The sequence below is a fragment of the Lytechinus variegatus genome, chromosome 4, assembly GCF_018143015.1.
Source record: "Lytechinus variegatus isolate NC3 chromosome 4, Lvar_3.0, whole genome shotgun sequence".
NCBI classification, from domain to species: domain Eukaryota; kingdom Metazoa; phylum Echinodermata; class Echinoidea; order Temnopleuroida; family Toxopneustidae; genus Lytechinus; species Lytechinus variegatus.
This window is the reverse complement of record NC_054743.1, coordinates 13,095,005-13,117,137: the sequence shown is the minus strand read 5'-3', so window position 1 is coordinate 13,117,137 and position 22,133 is coordinate 13,095,005. Positions and strand designations below refer to the sequence as shown.

The window sequence follows — 22,133 nt, the reverse complement described above, 5'->3', positions numbered from 1 at the left end:
TTTTTTTATCATAGTAAAGTGTTTGTCACACAGCCTTGTTAAAATATCAGTAAATATGTCATAAAATGAATTTGCATCATTTTTATTGTCATTATATAAAACAGACCAATCAGTTTGTAAAAGTTCAACTTGTAATGTTTTTATTCTATCCTTAATAATATTCCTATAAGTATTGCAATTGAGCTGAAAAAAAGACATTTTAATCATTCTCTTTATTTCTACATGATTTTATCAAGACGGTTTTCAAAAAAAGTATACAGTGATGTGCTACGAAGAAACACGTTAAGATTTATTGACTTTGTATGTCTATATCAATGATTTTAATCTTTTATACGATCTCGCTCTCTCCCCTTCTCTTTCCTCTTCTCTCTCTATATATAATATCCCGATGTCGTTAGTTTCCTCACCTGTTCACTGTAATATTTCTCATATATTTATTCACCAGACGTGAATATGATGGCTGGATCAAGCCTGGTTGCGACAGGACCGTCGGACGATGCAAGGACACAAGCTCACGCTGAGGTGACTATCATTCTTGAGAATATAATGGGTAAAATGATGACTCTGGCTAGATCAAGCCTGGTTGTGACAGCACCGTCGGACGATGCAAGGACACTAGCTTACTCTGGGGTGACTATCATTCTTGAGAATATATTGGGTAAAATGATGACTCTCTGGCTAGATCAAGCCTGGTTGTGACAGGACCGTCGGACGATGCAAGGACACTAGCTTACTCTGGGGTGACTATCATTCTTGAGAATATAATGAGTAAAATGATGACTCTGGCTAGATCAAGCCTGGTTGTGACAGCACCGTCGGACGATGCAAGGACACTAGCTTACTCTGGGGTGACTATCATTCTTGAGAATATAATGAGTAAAATGATGACTCTGGCTAGATCAAGCCTGGTTGTGACAGGACCGTCGGACGATGCAAGGACACAAGCTTACTCTGAGGTGACTATCATTCTTGACAATATAATGGGTAAAATGATGACTCTGGCTAGATCAAGCCTGTTTGTGACAGCACCGTCGGACGATGCAAGGACACTAGCTTACTCTGGGGTAACTGTCATTCTTGAGAATATATTGAGTAAAATGATGACTCTCTGGCTAGATCAAGCCTGGTTGTGACAGGACCGTCGGACGATGCAAGGACACAAGCTTACTCTGAGGTGACTATCATTCTTGAGAATATATTGAGTAAAATGATGACTCTCTGGCTAGATCAAGCCTGGTTGTGACAGGACCGTCGGACGATGCAAGGACACTAGCTTACTCTGGGGTGACTATCATTCTTGAGAATATAATGAGTAAAATGATGACTCTGGCTAGATCAAGCCTGGTTGTGACAGGACCGTCGGACGATGCAAGGACACAAGCTTACTCTGAGGTGACTATCATTCTTGAGAATATAATGGGTAAAATGATGACTCTCTGGCTAGATCAAGCCTGGTTGTGACAGCACCGTCGGACGATGCAAGGACACTAGCTTACTCTGGGGTGACTATCATTCTTGAGAATATATTGAGTAAAATGATGACTCTCTGGCTAGATCAAGCCTGGTTGTGACAGGACCGTCGGACGATGCAAGGACACTAGCTTACTCTGGGGTGACTATCATTCTTGAGAATATAATGAGTAAAATGATGACTCTGGCTAGATCAAGCCTGGTTGTGACAGGACCGTCGGACGATGCAAGGACACAAGCTTACTCTGAGGTGACTATCATTCTTGAGAATATAATGGGTAAAATGATGACTCTCTGGCTAGATCAAGCCTGGTTGTGACAACACCGTCGGACGATGCAAGGACACTAGCTTACTCTGGGGTGACTATCATTCTTGAGAATATATTGAGTAAAATGATGACTCTCTGGCTAGATCAAGCCTGGTTGTGACAGCACCGTCGGACGATGCAAGGACACTAGCTTACTCTGGGGTGACTATCATTCTTGAGAATATAATGAGTAAAATGATGACTCTGGCTAGATCAAGCCTGGTTGTGACAGCACCGTCGGACGATGCAAGGACACTAGCTTACTCTGGGGTGACTATCATTCTTGAGAATATATTGAGTAAAATGATGACTCTCTGGCTAGATCAAGCCTGGTTGTGACAGCACCGTCGGACGATGCAAGTACACAAGCTTACTCTGGGGTGACTATCATTCTTGAGAATATAATGAGTAAAATGATGACTCTGGCTAGATCAAGCCTGGTTGTGACAGCACCGTCGGACGATGCAAGGACACTAGCTTACTCTGGGGTGACTATCATTCTTGAGAATATAATGAGTAAAATGATGACTCTGGCTAGATCAAGCCTGGTTGTGACAGGACCGTCGGACGATGCAAGGACACTAGCTTACTCTGGGGTGACTATCATTCTTGAGAATATAATGAGTAAAATGATGACTCTGGCTAGATCAAGCCTGGTTGTGACAGGACCGTCGGACGATGCAAGGACACAAGCTTACTCTGAGGTGACTATCATTCTTGAGAATATAATGGGTAAAATGATGACTCTCTGGCTAGATCAAGCCTGGTTGTAACAGGACCGTCGGACGATGCAAGGACACAAGCTTACTCTGGGGTGACTATCATTCTTGAGAATATATTGAGTAAAATGATGACTCTCTGGCTAGATCAAGCCTGGTTGTGACAGGACCGTCGGACGATGCAAGGACACAAGCTTACTCTGGGGTGACTATCATTCTTGAGAATATAATGGGTAAAATGATGACTCTGGCTAGATCAAGTCTGTTTGTGACAGCACCGTCGCACGATGCAAGGACACTAGCTTACATGTACTCTGAGGTGACTATCATTCTTGAGAATATATTGAGTAAAATGATGACTCTCTGGCTAGATCAAGCCTGGTTGTGACAGGACCGTCGGACGATGCAAGGACACTAGCTTACTCTGGGGTGACTATCATTCTTGAGAATATAATGAGTAAAATGATGACTCTGGCTAGATCAAGCCTGGTTGTGACAGGACCGTCGGACGATGCAAGGACACAAGCTTACTCTGAGGTGACTATCATTCTTGAGAATATAATGGGTAAAATGATGACTCTCTGGCTAGATCAAGCCTGGTTGTGACAGCACCGTCGGACGATGCAAGGACACTAGCTTTCTCTGGGGTGACTATCATTCTTGAGAATATATTGAGTAAAATGATGACTCTCTGGCTAGATCAAGCCTGGTTGTGACAGGACCGTCGGACGATGCAAGGACACTAGCTTACTCTGGGGTGACTATCATTCTTGAGAATATGAGGAGTAAAATGATGACTCTGGCTAGATCAAGCCTGGTTGTGAAAGCACCGTCGGACGATGCAAGGACACTAGCTTACTCTGGGGTGACTATCATTCTTGAGAATATATTGGGTAAAATGATGACTCTCTGGCTAGATCAAGCCTGGTTGTGACAGCACCGTCGGACGATGCAAGGACACTAGCTTACTCTGGGGTGACTATCATTCTTGAGAATATATTGAGTAAAATGATGACTCTCTGGCTAGATCAAGCCTGGTTGTGACAGCACTGTCGGACGATGCAAGGACACTAGCTTACTCTGGGGTGACTATCATTCTTGTGAATATATTGAGTAAAATGATGACTCTGGAACTTTGAAATATCATGGTGTATGATTTCAGGTTTCTATAAATGCGCGTATCCTAGCAGACTGAATTTCGACAGATCCAGGGCCCCGTTGTAGAAAAGTTACTATTATGGTAACTTTGCCATCCGATGGTAACTACCGTGGCAATGCTGATTAACAGCCAATCACAATCAAGAATTCTATGCAAGTTATCATTGGATGGCAAAGTTAAGAGAGCGGTGTTGGCTCAGTCGGTAACGCGTCTGCCCGTCGAACCAAAGATCGGGCTCGAGTCCACCCCGGGCGATTGACTGAAGCCAGTGCCTTGTGTGTAAACGTCTCTCCCATTTTTCATAGGTGCAGGCTATGGAAATGGAAAACACTCCGTCCCTCGGATAGGACGTTAAACGGAGGCCCCGTGTAGAGGAGAGTCACCACCTTTGCACGTTAAGAACCCACTGCACTATTCGTATAAGAGTAGGGGGAAACCCCGGTATAGTGGTACACCTGCATTCCCCCCAATATCGGGAGGAGAGACCTGCGGGTCATAGTGATTCAATTCGCTTTTAGCCTCCCAGGCACAGGTGACGTCGAAACGAATAATAATGATAATAATTATATAATGGTATTTTTTATGTAAACGGGCCCAGATGGCCAGATCGAACAGGCCTATATTCTAAATCGTATCTAAAATGATGACATCTCCTTAAGGAGTGTTCCATTTTCGTCCAACAGGTTGTCAGATCTTAAAAATTTTCTTTGATTTGATTGGTTGAGAAGGACGGTTCCCATGGTCACTTCCAGATAAAACGTCTGAAAACTCCTTTCATAAAACACTCCCATGTCAGACCAATCGTAAAAAACGTAGTCTACATTATGCATTTTTATTTTCAGCAACATATTAATTCTGTACCCTTTTATCTGATGCAGTGTGCATTATCACCATTCCTTCTTGCCTGTCGACTCGGCCACCAGTCGATAGTCGAGTTCCTGTTTTACAACGGTGCTGATCTACGCCAGACCAGTGCCGATGATGATCTCAATTGCTTATCCTTGGCCATCATGTATAACCGGGAGTAAGTTCATTAATAAATTTAAAAAATCAGATCAATACCTTCATGACTTATTCTGATTCGTTGCCCCCTCCCTTCTGGGTCATGCTCACTAAAAAAACTTAATAGTGGCAAAATGCTCAATTTCTTTAACAAGTTTACATAAATCAGTCAGTACAATTCAACTTTTAACGACTATTGTAGTTTCATCATTATGAAATAATTTGTGAAACGGGACTCAGTTCTGGACTGAAGCCATGTGAAATGTCCTTTGAAACAAAAACAACAACAGTGACAATAAATTGAAAATAATGTTGATGGTGAAATATACACTCTCTTAAAAAGGTTGGGCAGTAAAGGCCAATTATTTTACCATCACTGAGCAACATAATGTCCACACAAGTATTGTTTAAGATCTGTCCGAATTGGGTAATAAAACACTAATTATTTTGGTAATAAAATTGCCCAATTGGATAATAATTGCCCAGAATATATACATCTTTTCACCAACATACATTACCCAACAGAGTAGACAGTATGTTGCCCAACGTTTTAAGTGTGCATGTAAGATGATAATATCAAATTCGAGGATTCTGAACGTTAAACGATATCAAATACTAGAACGAAATGGATAGGTTCCGAATTTTTCTTTATTCAGTGTTGATATTCAATATCATGACAGTACTATAAAATATGGTTGATATCTTTAATGTATTTTGAGGACATGCATAAGCTCTGATCATGCAGAAAACACAAAGTATAGATCCCTCACAGCTGGTATGTGTATGATGTAACAAAAGGGGAAGTAGCACTTTGCACAGCGATCATGTTCATGTTAAAACCACGTCCTCTTCGACTTCGATAAGTACTCCTTGTCGGTGTAGCATGTATAAATAAAGTAGAAATATCAATCTTTATTTACATACATTACAAAGATCTATCTGTCTTTCTGCTTAGTGCATCTATCTCTGATGTGTGCACACGACAAGACCCAATTACCTCTGGGTCTCCTTCTGTTACTAACATGAAAATGATGGATTGAAAACCAATACATATTCAAAAGCAACTCATCATGATACCAATTAGAGTTTAGTATCAATGTCTATTAAGGCATAATATTTCAAGCTGTTCTATTACGAAAAAAAACTTATGCAATGATCACGCCGCCATCTTTAATAGAGGCTGAGGCCATAGCATGCGTGATCTACAGCCGGTGCATCTTATTCATATATCCTCTGAGGGAGGGCGCTATGAGATTACGATATCATATGCGTATGAAGGTGCTTTCACAGTCGCTCTTGCGATCGCTTGCGATCATTTGGTTTTAGTACATGTTGCACACAATTGAAACGGTTGTAAGCAGTCTCATAACCAATTGTGAAAGGGGCTTAAGGTTTATCAATTCATCGAAATTGCTATAATCATTGTGTACCTCTTTTCATAGGGATATTTCGAAGTTTTTGGTGACGCATACCGATTTCGATACACTCTTGGTCCTTATGAAGACGAAATCACATGACCTCACTTTGGGCCCGGGACGTCGAGCACCCAAAACGTCCACGCCTATGAGACAGCTGATACAATACATGCCCGGTTTGTGAAAAAAGTTGCTACGGCAGTCTCTATTAACATTCTATAAGTTGAAATATGGTACAGATATTAAACATACATGCACCCGATTTTGCATATTTCGACAAGTTCAAAGGTTTGATGTACATGTAGTAAGTAACTCAGGAGTGTGCATTCGAAATGTGTTTAGGCAGGGGTGACCAATCCCTTTGATTTCTTAAGTAGTGAAAATGAAAATGGAAAGAAGCAGAAAAAAGATGACCGAAGAAAAAGAAGAAAGGAGAGCATGAAAGGAGAAATCTAGGCTGTATAACTCTTTGATACCCTCTATGATGTATTATGGGTCTTCATTTGGTATTCATTTGGGTCTTCTTGCGCCACCTTCGGACCAACTTTGAAGATTGTACAACAAACTAATCGTTCATATTTGTTTTTAAAGGAAGAACGAGTATTTCTATACTTTGTTATTATAAGTTTCCACAAAGAATGATAACTGAGAGGAAAACAAGAAAACTTCCGGTACAAGGTTCGTTCTCTGATTGACAAGAATTTATTTTTATTCCACACAAAGATCCTATGTATTCATGATTCGGTTTGTATGCTCGTTATACAAAATGAAATTATTGTAACTTATAATACTTATTCAATATCGGCTAAATAGAAAAACCATGGACACCGATAATGCGTATAATAAAAACACTACTTGACATGCACCAAAGTAATAAATATATGCCTTCAATTTGAAATTGTATTATTAATGCAGTCACATAAACATTGTCCGTCTATTAACTAAATGTAAATAGATGTAGCTGAGATTGTAATGGATAGATGCATCACATTAAATGAAAATGGCGATGAAGTCACGTGCTACCTGGAACTTCTCGATGACTACTTTTCTCTTTGGGCGCAGCAGAACAAAGGTATGTATAATTGTAATCGTGTTATTTTCATTGTTTTGTTTCTTTTATTCTATAGTGATTAAACTATGATAATGGCAATAATGTCATTAATGACGTTATTATTCAAACTATGATAATGACATTTTAAATATTATTAATAATAATAATCATTATTAATATTATTAATATTAAAATTATTATTATTGCTGTTATTTATTATTATTATAGGTTTTCCCGTCTAATTTCGTCAAAATTTCAACCGATTTAATGATGTAATAGTTCAATTTGCAACTAATTCGAATGACCTATGAGATAAACATTTAAATACCCAAATACTTTATTTGATTTAATCATATTGGCACGCGATTTCATGGTTATTTCATTTAAACAATTATAAAGATCAAGCAAATTCAAATAGCCGAAGAGATGTTTTCAAATTCGCAACGGTACCCTTCTTGCGAAGGTTTAGGAATTCAAAATCATTAATATGCGATCACTTATAGGATATGGACAGTGTTTTTCGTTTTTATTTTTATTTACTTCGTTTGAATGATTATGGAAATGGGTTTTACTTCTTAACTGGATGTTTACCATTATACTGAAATGTATCATCCATCTGAAAAACCATCATCGGAACAACAACTCGTTTTTCCACTTTCATTCAACTATAGAACGTGGTCAATACCATCCCTTCCCCACAACGATATAATTTACAATTATGTGAGATAAAAAAAAGAACAAGATGATGAAAAAATACCTACCATTGACATAGGTCATCCACCCACTCACTGGCGGATCCAGGGGGGGGGGGTGGTACACCCGGCTCGTGTCCGTGCCCCCCCTTGAGAGCCACAATTTAAAAAAAATCGTGGACCGTCCCTTATTCTTTGGTTAAAAACCTTTGGTTTTGCTCGTCAAATTCCTAGGGAAAATGCCCCCTTTTTTGGAAATCCTTGATCCGCCCCTGCACCCACTCATTAATCACTAAAAGAATAACCGTTCACAACCATATCCTATATCCTATAAGTGTTCCATGAATTACGTCTTTATCAAACATAATGGAATAAAATTATTCTAACTGAAAGATTAGAAAAAAAGGTAGGGTAAAGTTTGGAGAAAAAAAATTGTATAACGTTATAGAAGAAAAATGAACACAGAAACATGTTATCTTAATTTGGACGTTTAAAGTGCAAATATGTGTGCCGATTAATGAAATTGAAAATGGTATTTTGGGTGAAATTAAACGATCAGTTCGTCGTTGCGAAATTAAATGACGACTTTGGGCCATTAATTTGAACGAATATCCCTAAATTGAATTTCTACCAAATTCAAAGGAATGATATAGAACGGAATTAAATGATGAATAAATGAAAATAAACCATGTGTGCAGAGGGTTGACAAAATATTTCAAATTTGAAAGTCCTTTCATTAATTTAAATGCAACCCCGATAAACTTGGACGGGAATACCTATATTATTATTAATTATTAATGACATCATTGTTTAAACTATAATAATTACATTATTTGTCGCTAACCTCGATTAGCATCTTGCTATTATTTTAGCTCCAATTACCAAATGTTTTGTTTATACATGTATGTGATGTTCAATTCCATGTAATTGTACCTGACATTGATATATTTGGTATCTAATTCAATTCATTCAATTACTTTTCATTATTTTCATTCTCATTTTAGACTAGATTGCGTTCTTGTTGTTTCTATTTGTAAATGTATTACATTGTTGTAAAATTACATTTTCCTTTTATGTATTCCCCGCCTCTTTTACCCTTATAGATATTTCATTCGATTTATGTAACTTTCTTGTAGTATTTTGAAAACTGGTTCGTTTTTATTCGTATGTATAAGCGTGTTACTTCTATAAAAACATATAAAAACGGAATTTCTTTTATAGAATTTAATATTGTTTGCATTGCTTCGGTCAATGTTATTTTCACTCATACTTATAATAAAATCCCTCTGCTGTCTTCGCATCATAATCCTATATAAGTTTTCTTCCACTGATTGGTTATTTTCTTGGTAACTTATAGCTATTGCTTTCGACCATTCGGGTATATATACATGCGTAACAGTTAAAATATGAATAAAACAAGAGGTTTACTGTTGAAGCGGGAAAATTTCATTCACATTCTCTATTCATCGTGCTATCATTATGTATGTTATTAATGATATTGTATATTATCATCATCATAACCATCATTTTATTTTGTTTTGTTATCGTCGATAAAATAATGAAGCTACTATAGATATAATTGTTTTACTTCATCAATATTACGAATTTTGTCAGCATTATCATGTTTATTATCATAATTTTTATCTGAGAAGTAGTAGTAGTGGAAGTAGTTATAATAGTTAAGGTAGTAGTTGCAATATTCACATCGTTATCATTATGCAAAATTATAGTGGAAGTAGTAGTCGTTGTCGTAGTTATCATGGTTGTAGGTGGTAAGCGGTATCCCATCAGATTATTGTTCGATTTATTTATTTTATTGCAATAGACAACACTGACGTCTTTGACAACGTGGGAAAGTTACTAAGATATGGTAATCGCCCATTGGCCCTTATGGTAAGCATATACTCATCCCTAATTTTTAGCAATGAAAATATTACTAGGACGTATTTAAGACTATAATAATAATAATCTATTTATTCATTTATCTATTAGTGCATGTTTATTCAGGTACAGGATTTTTTTTCATCAATAACCCGATGAAAACATCACAAGGATAATACCAAAAATCATCATACATACATTTAAATAAAATCAATATGCAATATTATGCAGTTAAATATACTATCTCGGTCATATAAATCCCTATTGATCGTAAATATCAAACATTATATTTTTTGAGAGACGGTATTGCGTGATTTGGGAAATAACGTAATTCGAAAGAGACGACTCTGTGTTCACTTTTTCACTTTAATCAGGAGAGATACATGATCATCTTCAACAAACTCCTGTATATAATGTGGGATAACATTAACACAATAAATATAAGGGCCAGACCTGTGCCGAACCTGGGATGTGAGTCGGCCTTCGGTCCCCTCATACCCCATTTTGTTTTACTAATGAACTTATTAATAATGTAATTTTATACTATTGTCTGTTAGTGGTAACCTTTGCTTATTTATTATTTTTTAGTTATTTAAAAAAATCATTAGTCTAAATACATGTGTAGGATTAAAACCGTAACCAATCGTTTTTACGTTGACTTGAAAAATCTTTCTTCCAGCAAGAACAAGTGCGCCACGTCCATCTTCTGACCCATCCTCTCTCCATCAAGCTCATCGAACACAAATGGCGAGTCTTTGGATTCGCATTGAACTTGGTCTCGCTCCTTGTGTATATCATCTTTCTAATTTTTCTCACTGGATACGTGTTGGTGAATCCTCCTTCTTTCTACTTCACGTTCTACAATGAAACCTACGTCGATTGGTTCTACGATCCGAGCAAGCTGTTACCTGATGAAACGTATTCTGATGCTGCAAAGTATTTCTTTGGGAGTAACAGTGCTGCATTCCTGTTGACGTTGGTTGTCCTCAATGTTATCAAAGAGGTAATTGATCACGTTTCAGTCTTGGAAGTCTTGGAACAGTCTATACAGCCTTTAATAATTCTACGTTCCTATCATTCAGTATGAATCAGTGTTATTCTCCCAAAATTGCGCAAAAAATAATGCAGCTCTACACTCTGTTTATTGAATTCATTTCGATACAGAAAAAAGCTATATAAAACTTACCGCAAAATTATGCTGGCGCAAATATTTACTACTGAATGATACGCGCCGTATAAGCTAACACAGCAGCAACAGCAGTATCCTTTCTTATTAGAATGAGTATATCGATACAATTCATGAAGATAGAAGAGTTTCAAATCTCTATTCACCTGTTTCTGTCTTACATTCAACACACACCCTCACACCACATACGATTACTCACTCTCCCACACACACGTTGTCTGTCACCCTTTTCATATTGTTTCGATGATTATCATTCTTTTCAACCCGCATAGGAAAGGTCTATTTTGATAGACAGTACTCCTTCGGGTATCATGATCGCTGCGTGACAAAAATTTGACAGATATTGTTTTGATGTAACCTTCCAGAATGGTCGAGTTTTAGGTTAATGGTGATTTCAGTAGGGGAAGGCGGGGTAAGTTGAGCATAGGGGCAAAGTTGAGCCACCAGCCCCAGGCCAATAATGAATGAGTCAGACATTGTGGTGGTGTCATGTATTGATGACCCATAGCATAACCCCTAACCCCACCATATTGTTTTCAACTTTGAAACAAAAAGTAGTTTTTTAGAGGGAAAAATATGAATTTCAGCCAAAAAAGTAAAAAAATAGTGTGAAATAGATAAGTGCTTTATAAACACACATGTCTTTAAATATAATAAAGACATGATAACAACATTATTAGTCCAGGTATGGATCTTCATTCTTGTCATAGTCTTTTATGATGGATGCATAATTTAAATGTGTGGATACAAAATTATCGCACTAAGTTCGGACTGGGGTAAGTTGAGCCAAACAGCATGGGGCAAGTTGAGCCATGGTAATTCCTATGGTAATGTATCTTAAAAAACAAACAAACCATAAAAATCGATTGAAATGCTGGCTGAAAGGAGCAAATTTACATGACTGCTCTTTTCCTTTTAAAGGATGTTAGTATTTATAGAGAATTAGCAAGTGAAAAGACTTTAAACAAAAATTGACATGCTGGTTCTCCCCTCATACATTTTGTACATAGTTTTTGTGGCTCAACTTACCCCAGAAGGTGGCTCAAACTTACCCCATATATGGGGCAAGTTGAGCCATTTGACATCGTTTTTTTCAAAGGTCACGATGACGTTCAGTGTGGGGATAGAAAGTTATATATAGGTGGGAAATATTTCAGAAGAATTAAATTTCAAGGCAAGGTACTTATTTCGACAAGATTATTAATCTTATCAATTCTAACATGCAAAAAGCAAAAACTGTCACAACTTACCCCGCCTTCCCCTACTCATTGTATTATGTTCGAAATATGTGTATTGGAAATTTGTTCTATATATGTATAGGTAAGGTCCAGGATGAATCGGCAAAGAAGTGCATTTTCATTTTAGCAGTGAAAGTTGATAGGCAAATAAATTGCTTCAGATTTTCGCTTTGTTCAACATGTTCAAAGACATGTTAATGTTAATCTTTCGTGTATTTTCCTGTAGGTATTTCAGTTGTACAGCCAAGGACAGAGTTACTTTAATTACCAAAGTCTTTTAGAGTGGTCTATCTACGTGTTGACATTCTGTCTCGTAATACCAGTCAGTGAAGCCCGATACGAAGAATACGTGTTAAGACAGGTATAGTACAGTGCACTATATAATAGTTTTCTGGAGAATGTTTTGTTATCTTATTTATAGTTGCGATACGGTGACAAATATAGATGCTTAGAAATATTTATATTTCAATCAATAGAATAACAATTCACAGAACAAAGTGCTGAAAATTTAATCAAAATTGGATACTTTAACAAAATTTTTGAATTTTGAAGATTTGCATCATTCCGATGAAGCAGTTTTAGGCATGTCTTTATTAATTAAAGTGTTATAGTAGGAGGTAAACCTTTGTTTGTTAAAGAACTTTTTAGAGCTGGTTTATGGTACATCTCAGACTTATATGACAGTGAAGGTAAACTTATAGATTTCAATATATGGATGAAAAGAGGAGTGGAAAAGAAATTTTATATGAAATGGTGTTCAGTTGCTTCAGCCATTCCAAAAATATTGAAGTTAAGATGCCTTCATAATCAAGGAGAGTTAACAGTTCTAAAACTTGTATGTAATTTCAAAGGCAAAGATATAGACTTTAGGAAGTTGACAACACAGATTATCAATTTAATTTTAAAAGGCATACTTTTTGAGGATCCAACATCAGAAATTTACTGGAGCAATAAATATAATATAGAAAAATATAGATGGAAAACTATCTATAAAATGCCTTTTGTGTTTTTAACGGATACTAAGAGTAGAACTTTTCAATATAAAATAAACACAAGAACACTCCTCTTAAATAAAAGATTATATAAAATGAAAATTGTAGAATCTGAATTATGCACCTTTTGTAAACAAGAGGCGGAAACAACAGAGCATCTTTTTACAGAATGTCAGCATGCATGTACCTTTTGGGAAGAGTTTTTGAAATGGTGGTATACAAAATTTGATATCAATTTACAACTAAATGATGAAGATATTATTTTTGGTATATCTGATAGAAGACCACATAAATCACTTATGAATCAATGCTTAGTTGTAGCTAAACAAATGATATATGCATGCAGACACTTGAATATTTTACCGTCCTTTGATTTGTTCTTTGTAAAGCTTAAACGAATATACAAAATAGAAAAACAAATTGGCATTCAGAATAAACAATTATCAAAGTTTGAAAAGAAATGGAAAACTCTACAGCCCTCTTTCATGTAATAGTTTGGGCAGCTTGATGGAAAACGAAATCAAATGTGTCATCATAACCATTCATTCCTGAAATGTTTTCTTTTTTTCCTTTCTTTTTAATTTGTTTTGTATTTTATTTCATTTTGTATATAATATGTACAGTATAATGTATAATGATTATGTTTGTTATATGTATAAGAAGTTATGGATAATAAAAAAATCACTGAAAGAAAAAAAAATGTCTTTATTAATATTTATTTAGGTAGGCAGATTATGTATTGTATTTTATGCTATGAAATTAGGTTTATTCATTTTTTTTTCTAGTGCTAAAACGATTGACAACTGATTAAGCGCATTAGTTATTCATAGCTGCAACCGATTTCATCAAATGGAGACGTCTTATTTGCACATTCATGAAAAAAATGATGCAATTATGATTTCATGCAATAGCATAAGAAAAAGGAAAGTGGGGATATGACATCATCAACTCATCTTATGAATGTTTATGAAAACATGCCTAAAACTGTTTCAATTGAATAATGCAAATATCAAAAATTCAATTACTTAGATATTTGCTATCAATTTCTAATGATTTTTTTAAGCATTTTGCTCTGTGAATCTAACTCTATTTAGTTAGCTAGCTTAATAGCTTTAGGAGCTAGGAGATTTCTTTACTTTTTACACAAATTTGTATCTGCCTTTATTGACATATAAACGACGAAACAAGGTTTCAAACATCAAACGTGATTTTGTGAGCTAATATGAGGAGAGGAGTGCTGTTTGATAATTATTATCATATTCAAATTAAATATCACTGTTTTTATTGTAATGATATATTGTATTATGCATGGCCTGCTTTCCAACAACTTATGTGGCTTCTTTCTTTATATTAAGCGTTATGTTAAACTTAAATTAGGAAATCTTGTTATTAATCAAATAACTTTACTGCCACAGAAATGGCAATGGCAGTGTGGTGCATTGGCTATTTTTCTGGCATGGATCAACCTCACCCTCTACGTTCGACAAACATCAACCCTCGGTATCTACGTCATCATGTTTGAAGGTATTGCCCACTGAAATATGGTTGCACGTCTCTGACTGACCAGTTCAACTAATATCGTAGGATCCCGTGACCCAGCAATAATGGCGTAATATATACAGTACATATAGCACATAATATAAACATTTTAATTCTTTTCACGAAGGTAAAACATCATTAGTTATCTCAGATTCCTTATCGCCAAGTTGGGTACTCTGGGCTGCAGCCCTTACGGAGAAAAATAAAACCCGTTGTAAACATATCTTTAATATAATTATGAAAGTCATTGAATGGCCTATCAAATGGCAAAGCCTTGAATTATTATTATTAGCAATTTCATTTCCTGTGATCATATTAAAAATAAATCTCATTTGTAGATACTCATCTAGATAAACAGAAGTGTGCATCCCCATGTTGATCTTTATGTAAGAGGAATTCGTGCATGTAGATCTTAGAGCAAAGAGTTTCAGGATGACTGATGTTCAATGAAACAAGGAGTTCTGCATAAAAAACAAGATATGAAATACAAGGCATTTTTTATTTTGTTTTGGCGGATTTACAATGCGTTTCAGAAAAAAAGGTAATTCAAATCTAGAGGGCTGATATTCGAATCATATTTTGTTTTGTAAAATAACTGTTCATGTATTTAAACAGTTTAAACGAGAAACTTGTCAGCTTTCTATCGGTCCCTTATTTGTACCATAATGTGTCACGCATTAACGAATTAATTGACGTCAAAACAACTGGTGCAGATACCATATTTTCCAAGTTTTGGTAAAGGGGGTAAAATGTGAGCTTGATAAAATAAAATGTTTTCCGATGTCATTTTTGGAATGAAGAGTCAAGTCATTCCTATGAAATAAAGATTTAAAGTTCAATGTCTTACCTGTACTTCTTATTCACACACACGTTCAACATGTCTACTCTCCTTTGCACACATAGCTGACAGCGTGGAAGGATGTCTTGGACAGCTCGTCACACCATTGCCCAATCATTGCGCTAAGCATCCACCTCATGTCGAGTTCGGCCCTGAAAATCATCAAACATCTTGTTTTTTAAGTGTCCCCAAAGGAAATAATCACAGGGCGTGAGGTCAGGCGATCTTGGTGGCCATTCTACGTCATGGCTGAGGGCAAGTATTCGATGTTCAAAGAGTTCTCTATTTCGAACGAGGTTAGGACGATGGGCAGGAGCGCCATCCTGAATCCACCAAAGATGCATGTATACCACACGATCATGTCTCTCAAAATGTTGGTTCAACTGTGGTACGATTCCCTCGTCAATCATTTGCTGGTATATTTGACTATTTGCATCCCTTTGAAAGAAAAGTACCCATGCAATCACTTGGCCATTTCGCACAATCCGACCCACACAGTCTATTTTTTGTCGGCTCATTCGCGGATGTCGAGCCAATGCATACTCAACAATGTTATGATTATTCACCTTGCCATTCATGGCGAACGCAGCTTCATCGCTTACTACAAGATTCCTCAAGAGATTTGCATCTCTGTCTTGATGGCCTATGAGCCATTTAGAAAATGCTAGCCGCCTAGGAAAGTCTCCTAAGAGCTGAGGGCGCACATGCATCCGATATGGATGCATACGGAGGTTGTTTTTCCTGATCCTGTTAAATGTTTACGTAGACAGTCTGAATCCATTTCGTCTTGCTCTCGTATTACTTGGTTGTTCCGTTAGGTGTTGTCGTACAGGTGCGATGTTTTCTTCTGAACGTGCTGTGCGGGTTCTTCCAAAGTTTCCATTGTTTCTGTTGAGGCTGGTGCCATACTCCCGATATTTTTTTCAAGTTTGCCCATATTGTTGTGTGCTGGGGGATCTCTTTCAGGGAAAAGTTCTCTGAAAGCTTCCCGAATCCTCTGCAGGCTACCTGTCCGGTGAAAACTGGTCACCAAGACGATGAGCTTATGTCTGTTTCTCTCTACCCTTTTTCCAATAGTAGAGAGAAACAGACATAAGCTACTTGCCTGACTGGAAAAGGCAACCCTTTTAGTGTTGCATTCATTTCCAAAGTTAACAAAAAGCCATTCAAAGAAGCCATTTTAAAACCAAAAGATTGTTGCCAGCTCAGGCATCGACGAAAGTATTTACATCATTCAGCCTCTGCCTTTTCACCAAGTTCAAAAACTGAAAAAAAAAACGGTATCTGTACTTGTTGTGTTAATTCGGTCATGCGTGACACGAATGGTACAAATAAGTTATCAATGAAAAGCTGAGGAGTTCCTCTTCTATATCTAAGCAAAATCAATTTACAGAATAAAATGGGGTTGAATATTGGCCCCCTAGATTTGGGTTACCTTTTTCTGAAAAGCACTGCATGCCTATATGTATTTTTTTTCCAATTTCTATTCAGTTGTTCTTCTCAGTACTGTTCAATTTCTTGTCGTCATCTTGCTCTTGATTGTGGCATTTGCTTTGGCCTTCAACGCCTTACTTTTAAATCAGGTAAATGAGTTTCGTTAAAGCTTTACTCTTATTCTAAAGAATAACTAGGTTATAAGTACAGGTTTGTCATCTTCAATTTCGCGAACAAAGATATCTTCGATCCAGAATCCCTAACTCCAAAAAGGTAACAATTATTCATAAACAGAGAGGGGACAGAATAACGAGAGAGTTGGGATGAGGTAACAGATGTAAAAAATATGTTGGCAATATTTAGAAGGCACAGGGGATGAACTTAAGTTCTTACATTAAACAAACATAGAATAGGGTACCATAAACAGTGGAGGGGACATGATTTATGCTTTATATCGTTCTGTGACTCTGGGCAATCTGTTATTTCAGTATATTAAATCAAGAATGACACATCATCTTTGAATCTGAATCAGAATAAAGTAGATATCTTTCATGAATTATGCTCCTTTTATCCAGATTATAGCATAATAATTCTACATTTGAATTCGATACCCTTTTAACACTACAGTGTGTATCAAAATAAGTTTACACTTAGAAAAATCCTGTTAAAAATTATACATTTGTAATATCCTGATTTTTTTTCTCCACATTTAAACATCGGTACAGATCCATTCAAGGAAATGACGATATAACTGTCGAAAAATATTTCCGCTTGAGTGAGCACCACTTAGTTTTGAAAAGTTAGTGAAAAATGATTTGCTCAGAACTTTGAAAAAATTACGCGAATAAAAGTAAAACTTAATCATGAAGAACACGGTGAATTTAGCAGTAAACTTGATTTGAAGATATCTTTTACCTATTTAACTAATTTCCTTGCCCGAAACACTTCAAAGAGTGCACTGCGCCCCACACACCGAGGCCATCTTGACGATATTTGCTTTACACTGAGCTGTGATTTACCTGAAATGGCTTAGGCTTGATTTTCATTTTGTTAATCAATGTCAAGCTTGGAAAAGGTGTGGAGAAACAAGTATTAAATAAAGAATGACATGTAAACCCACTTTAAATTATACAAAAATGCTGGAGATGTCTCATATAAACTTGTGTTCAGATTTAGTGATGTCCTCAGATCCAGCTGGCACAAAAAGGGTAAAGGATGTGCTTACTACATGTAATTGTTGAAATTTCAATTCGGGTGGCAAAATTGAATGTATCTGTTTTATTTCAATTGACTAAATGTGCAAGGGAAATGTATGAGAAATGCTTCGAAGGGTAAATTCTATTTTGCCCTTTCCCCTTGACACAGCGTGAAAACATTTCTGCGAGTTTTACAAGAATGGACAGTGCTTACTCAAGTGCAACATTCTGTCAAAACTTTTACTTTCATTGGATAGATGAGACCCAAACCTAAGATTATATGTGAAAAAATTACCCACATGTTGTATATTTCTTAATTCCCAGGGCCTTTCCAAAGTGTAATTTTCTTGTGATACGCACTGTAGTACTTCTATTATCAATTTACCCATCTCCAGACTGATTTCCATTCGTTCGGGAACGCCTTTCTTCGAACGTTTGCCATGACGACAGGAGAGCTGGATTTCAGTCGGATGTTTCACTCTCAGAACTACCTTGGGACTACGAATGACAGCCCAGTCGAAGAGTACATTCTGACTGCTGTCTTCTCAAACACCATCACCAGCATCACCTTTGTTGTCTTTGTCATCACGATGCCCATCATTGCCATGAACTTGTTGGTAAGAAGAATTTGTATTTTAGTGTATCTTAGTCAGCAGACTTTGAATTGATACGTTTGCGGTTCGGTCATTTAATTCATGTTTCAATTCCGAGGATGAATTTGACATCATCGAATTTACCAGCACATTTCCTGTGCCACATCTATAACTTTATTGTCTCAATAGCGAATATTACATTAAAGTTCTTTAAATTAGGGAATCCGCAGCATAGCAGCAGGAGTAGTAGCAACATCTTTTGATTTGTTTTTATATAAGATTTTTTCGAAAGTGATAGTACCTGTAGAAATCTTGAATTAACTTCTTGGTTTTTTAAAATATTATAAACATGATATTCTTTATTTCTGTCCAAAACAAATAAGATAACAAATTTTAACTCTTTAATCTCGGGTGATAATGAATGAAGTTATTCAATGTTTTTCACAGGTTGGTGTGGCCGTTGAGGATATTCACCGCATAAGGCAGAAGGCAACATTCTATTACATGAAGTTAAAGGTGGGTTTTCATTCTTGTCTTATAGACGTCATATGTATCCTATATCTGTTCATTGCCTTTACACAATATAATTTTGTATATCGTCCATTAGACCTTCGCCTGATATTACAAAGTTATTCAAGGAAAAGGTTATGAAAAGTCATGTAAATTACGAAGTGTTTCCCTGTTCATTAGAGTCAAGTCAAGAAGCTTTTGATAGTTCCCAATTTGGTTTCTTTTGTGCCTTGTAATACGCCTAAACTTCGCTTGTCATTTCCATGTTGTGCTTTGAAATCATCTATGCTTAATTACATTAAAACGTTTTATGTAATAGCAAAGTTTATTTGTGGTATTGAATTTTTGCTCAGGTGGATCGTGTAATATCAGGAGAGAATATGGCTTTTGGTACCCCACTATGTAAATACGTCATAAGATGGCTTCCTATCACGGTCCAGTCAATGAACATGCGACTTTCACGTCAATCCAGAGCAGCAAGGTTTCGTTCTTGGTTTACTTCTGTCTTCGATTTTGAAAAGCTTCGAGAAAGCGTTCGAGAGGTCTGTTTGAAGAACCAGGAGAGAAAAGAACTTCGCGCAAAGGTAATTAATGTAGGAAGAATTTATCTAATACGCAAGTAGCAGATTGTGGTGGTGGTGGTTTAGAGTAAAATAAGACATTTTCACTACCTTGGGAGTTTCTGGAAGCACAAGCGAAGTCCATTGCACCAATTTCGGTACCCCTTTGACGCCTTACATACACACGCACACCCTCACACACACACACGCTCACACATCCCATACACTCACTCGCACGGTCATATCAAATACACACATGTACGCGGTTCCAAACAGCCACGAGACACACAAACTCACACCCCCACGAACCCGGCAAATTCACACACACACGCACACACACACTCCCACATACACCCTTCCGAAAACTGAAAAAAAAGGGAATGACGAAGACAAGAGATGACCTACCATAGTAGGATAAGACAAAGAATGTTGCCCGGGGGGGGGGGGGGGCCACTTCCATTTACGAGTGGATACCATGCGCGACCATGTGGTCTCGAAAAGCACCCTTAACACGTAATTTCCATATTCTGAAAATGCACCCCTTAACAAGTATTGGCGTGTGAAACCCTACCCTTAACAAGTAGTGGAAACAAAACGATACTCTTGGCAAATATTCCCTGAAATGAACCCCTAAACAAGTACAGGAATGATTTATTGTTATGGGTCCTTTGGTTGTCGGCTTTACCTTATTTGGTTTAGTACGACCCCACCTTCTACACCTCGCGCAAATATAGGACTCTAAACACGCAGTGTTGGGGCAAAAAAGGACATCCTTTATAAAAAAAATTAATTTTGTTTTATCATCCCCGCAAATTCGACCCTAAACACGTAATTTTCCTAGCGAAATAGATACCCTTTTTTTCATTATTTTTGTGTTTTTGACACCCTTTTCACGTTACGTACGTAACGTGCCCTATCGTGAAAAGGACATCCTTTTTACGTGTTTTTTGGCTGCGCATGGTATCCACTCGTCAATGTAAGTGGCCCCCCCCCCCGGGAATGTTGCCAAAGTGCTTCTGGTACTGAAGGTCAATTGATTGCGAATTTTACCCGAGTATAATGTTCAAAATGAAAGATAGCGAGATAACTCGATATGATGCTTTTTAGGAGATGGGATGTGTTGTTTTGAAGTTGAAAAAAGGCGTAGGAATTAATGTTGTATGAGTCGGATCACGCACAGCAAAAACTGTGGTGTTAAGCGGTGTACATAGAGGACCACACCAGTTATTTTACAACGGTGTTAAATTGACAGTGTTAGTTTAACACCTATAGGTGTCATTACAACACCTTCGGTTGTTAAATTTACACTCTTTGGTGTTATGTTCAATCTCTAGTACCCTTTTTACACAGGATTTTCTTAGCCCCGGACTATCGCTAACCCCGTTCTATCCTTAACCCCGTACTATTTTTTTTCCTTTTCACACATGCCAAATTGTTATTGCTAACCCCGGATAAGGAATGCTTGCTTTTCACACACGAACTAGTGGTTTTTGTCGACCATTCGTAGTACAAGTACTTCACTCGTACACTTTTTACACACGCTAAAATTTCCTTAACCCCGTACTATAGGTGGGGTTAAATTGCCATTTAGCACCACCTATAGTACGGGGTTAAGCTTAGCCCACTTTCGTTTTACACTAGCGATCTTAACCATGTTAACCCCGTACTATCGCTCTTAGCACCGCAATTGCTGGGATAACCCTGCTTTTTTGCAGGGCCAAATAATCCCGTACTAAAGGTGGGGTTAGCCCACTTTGCAAAAATGCTGTGTAAAAAGAAAGTGGGCTAAGCTTAACCCCGTACTATAGGTGGGGCTAAATGGCAATTTAGCCCCACCTAGTACGGGGTTAAGGAAATTTTAGCCTGTATAAAAAGGGTATGGGTGTGGTTTCAACACCTCAAATGTGGTCCTCTATTAGCACCAACTGGTGTCGGTTTTCACAACACAGTTTTTACAGTGCGCGATTAACGAATACTGTTTTATTCAAGGCGATGGTGGCTGAAACTAATAACATATATAACCGAAAATCGGACGAGGCTTTATTTTCCATTTACTACACTGCGTTAGCATGTCACCTTATCATTCATGTTTCTATGTTTCGTTTTTTCTGCACTGCAGAGTTCATCTAGCAGTCAGGGTGACCAGACCGATGGTGGAACTGACCAAACCGTACTTCAAAAGCTACGTCAACTGCGAGACGAAATCGATGGAATGATAGGTCAAGTTGAACATAGTACTGCCTAAATGTATAGGCAAAGTAAACAGAAACGGCGAGCGGAATTATGCACGTCTGTGCTAAATATTCATTCTACAGATGTCTTTCTCGAGTTTCCACTCCCTTTAATTGTT

The 22,133-nt window shown here is 37.1% G+C and overlaps 1 protein-coding gene across 1 annotated transcript; it reads left to right on the top strand.

Annotated features, from left to right (window-relative positions):
• The first annotated feature begins 776 nt into the window (after positions 1–776).
• LOC121412809 (transient receptor potential cation channel subfamily A member 1 homolog) lies at positions 777–22,133 on the top strand. The gene is made up of 13 exons (XM_041605570.1): positions 777–1,064; positions 4,535–4,680; positions 6,101–6,249; positions 7,029–7,145; positions 9,642–9,709; positions 10,377–10,700; positions 12,348–12,482; positions 14,529–14,637; positions 16,982–17,073; positions 18,516–18,737; positions 19,161–19,229; positions 19,577–19,807; positions 21,903–22,133. The coding sequence occupies exons 1-13, from the start codon at positions 777–779 to the stop codon at positions 22,026–22,028; spliced, it is 2,076 nt and encodes a 691-aa protein (XP_041461504.1). The 3' UTR covers positions 22,029–22,133.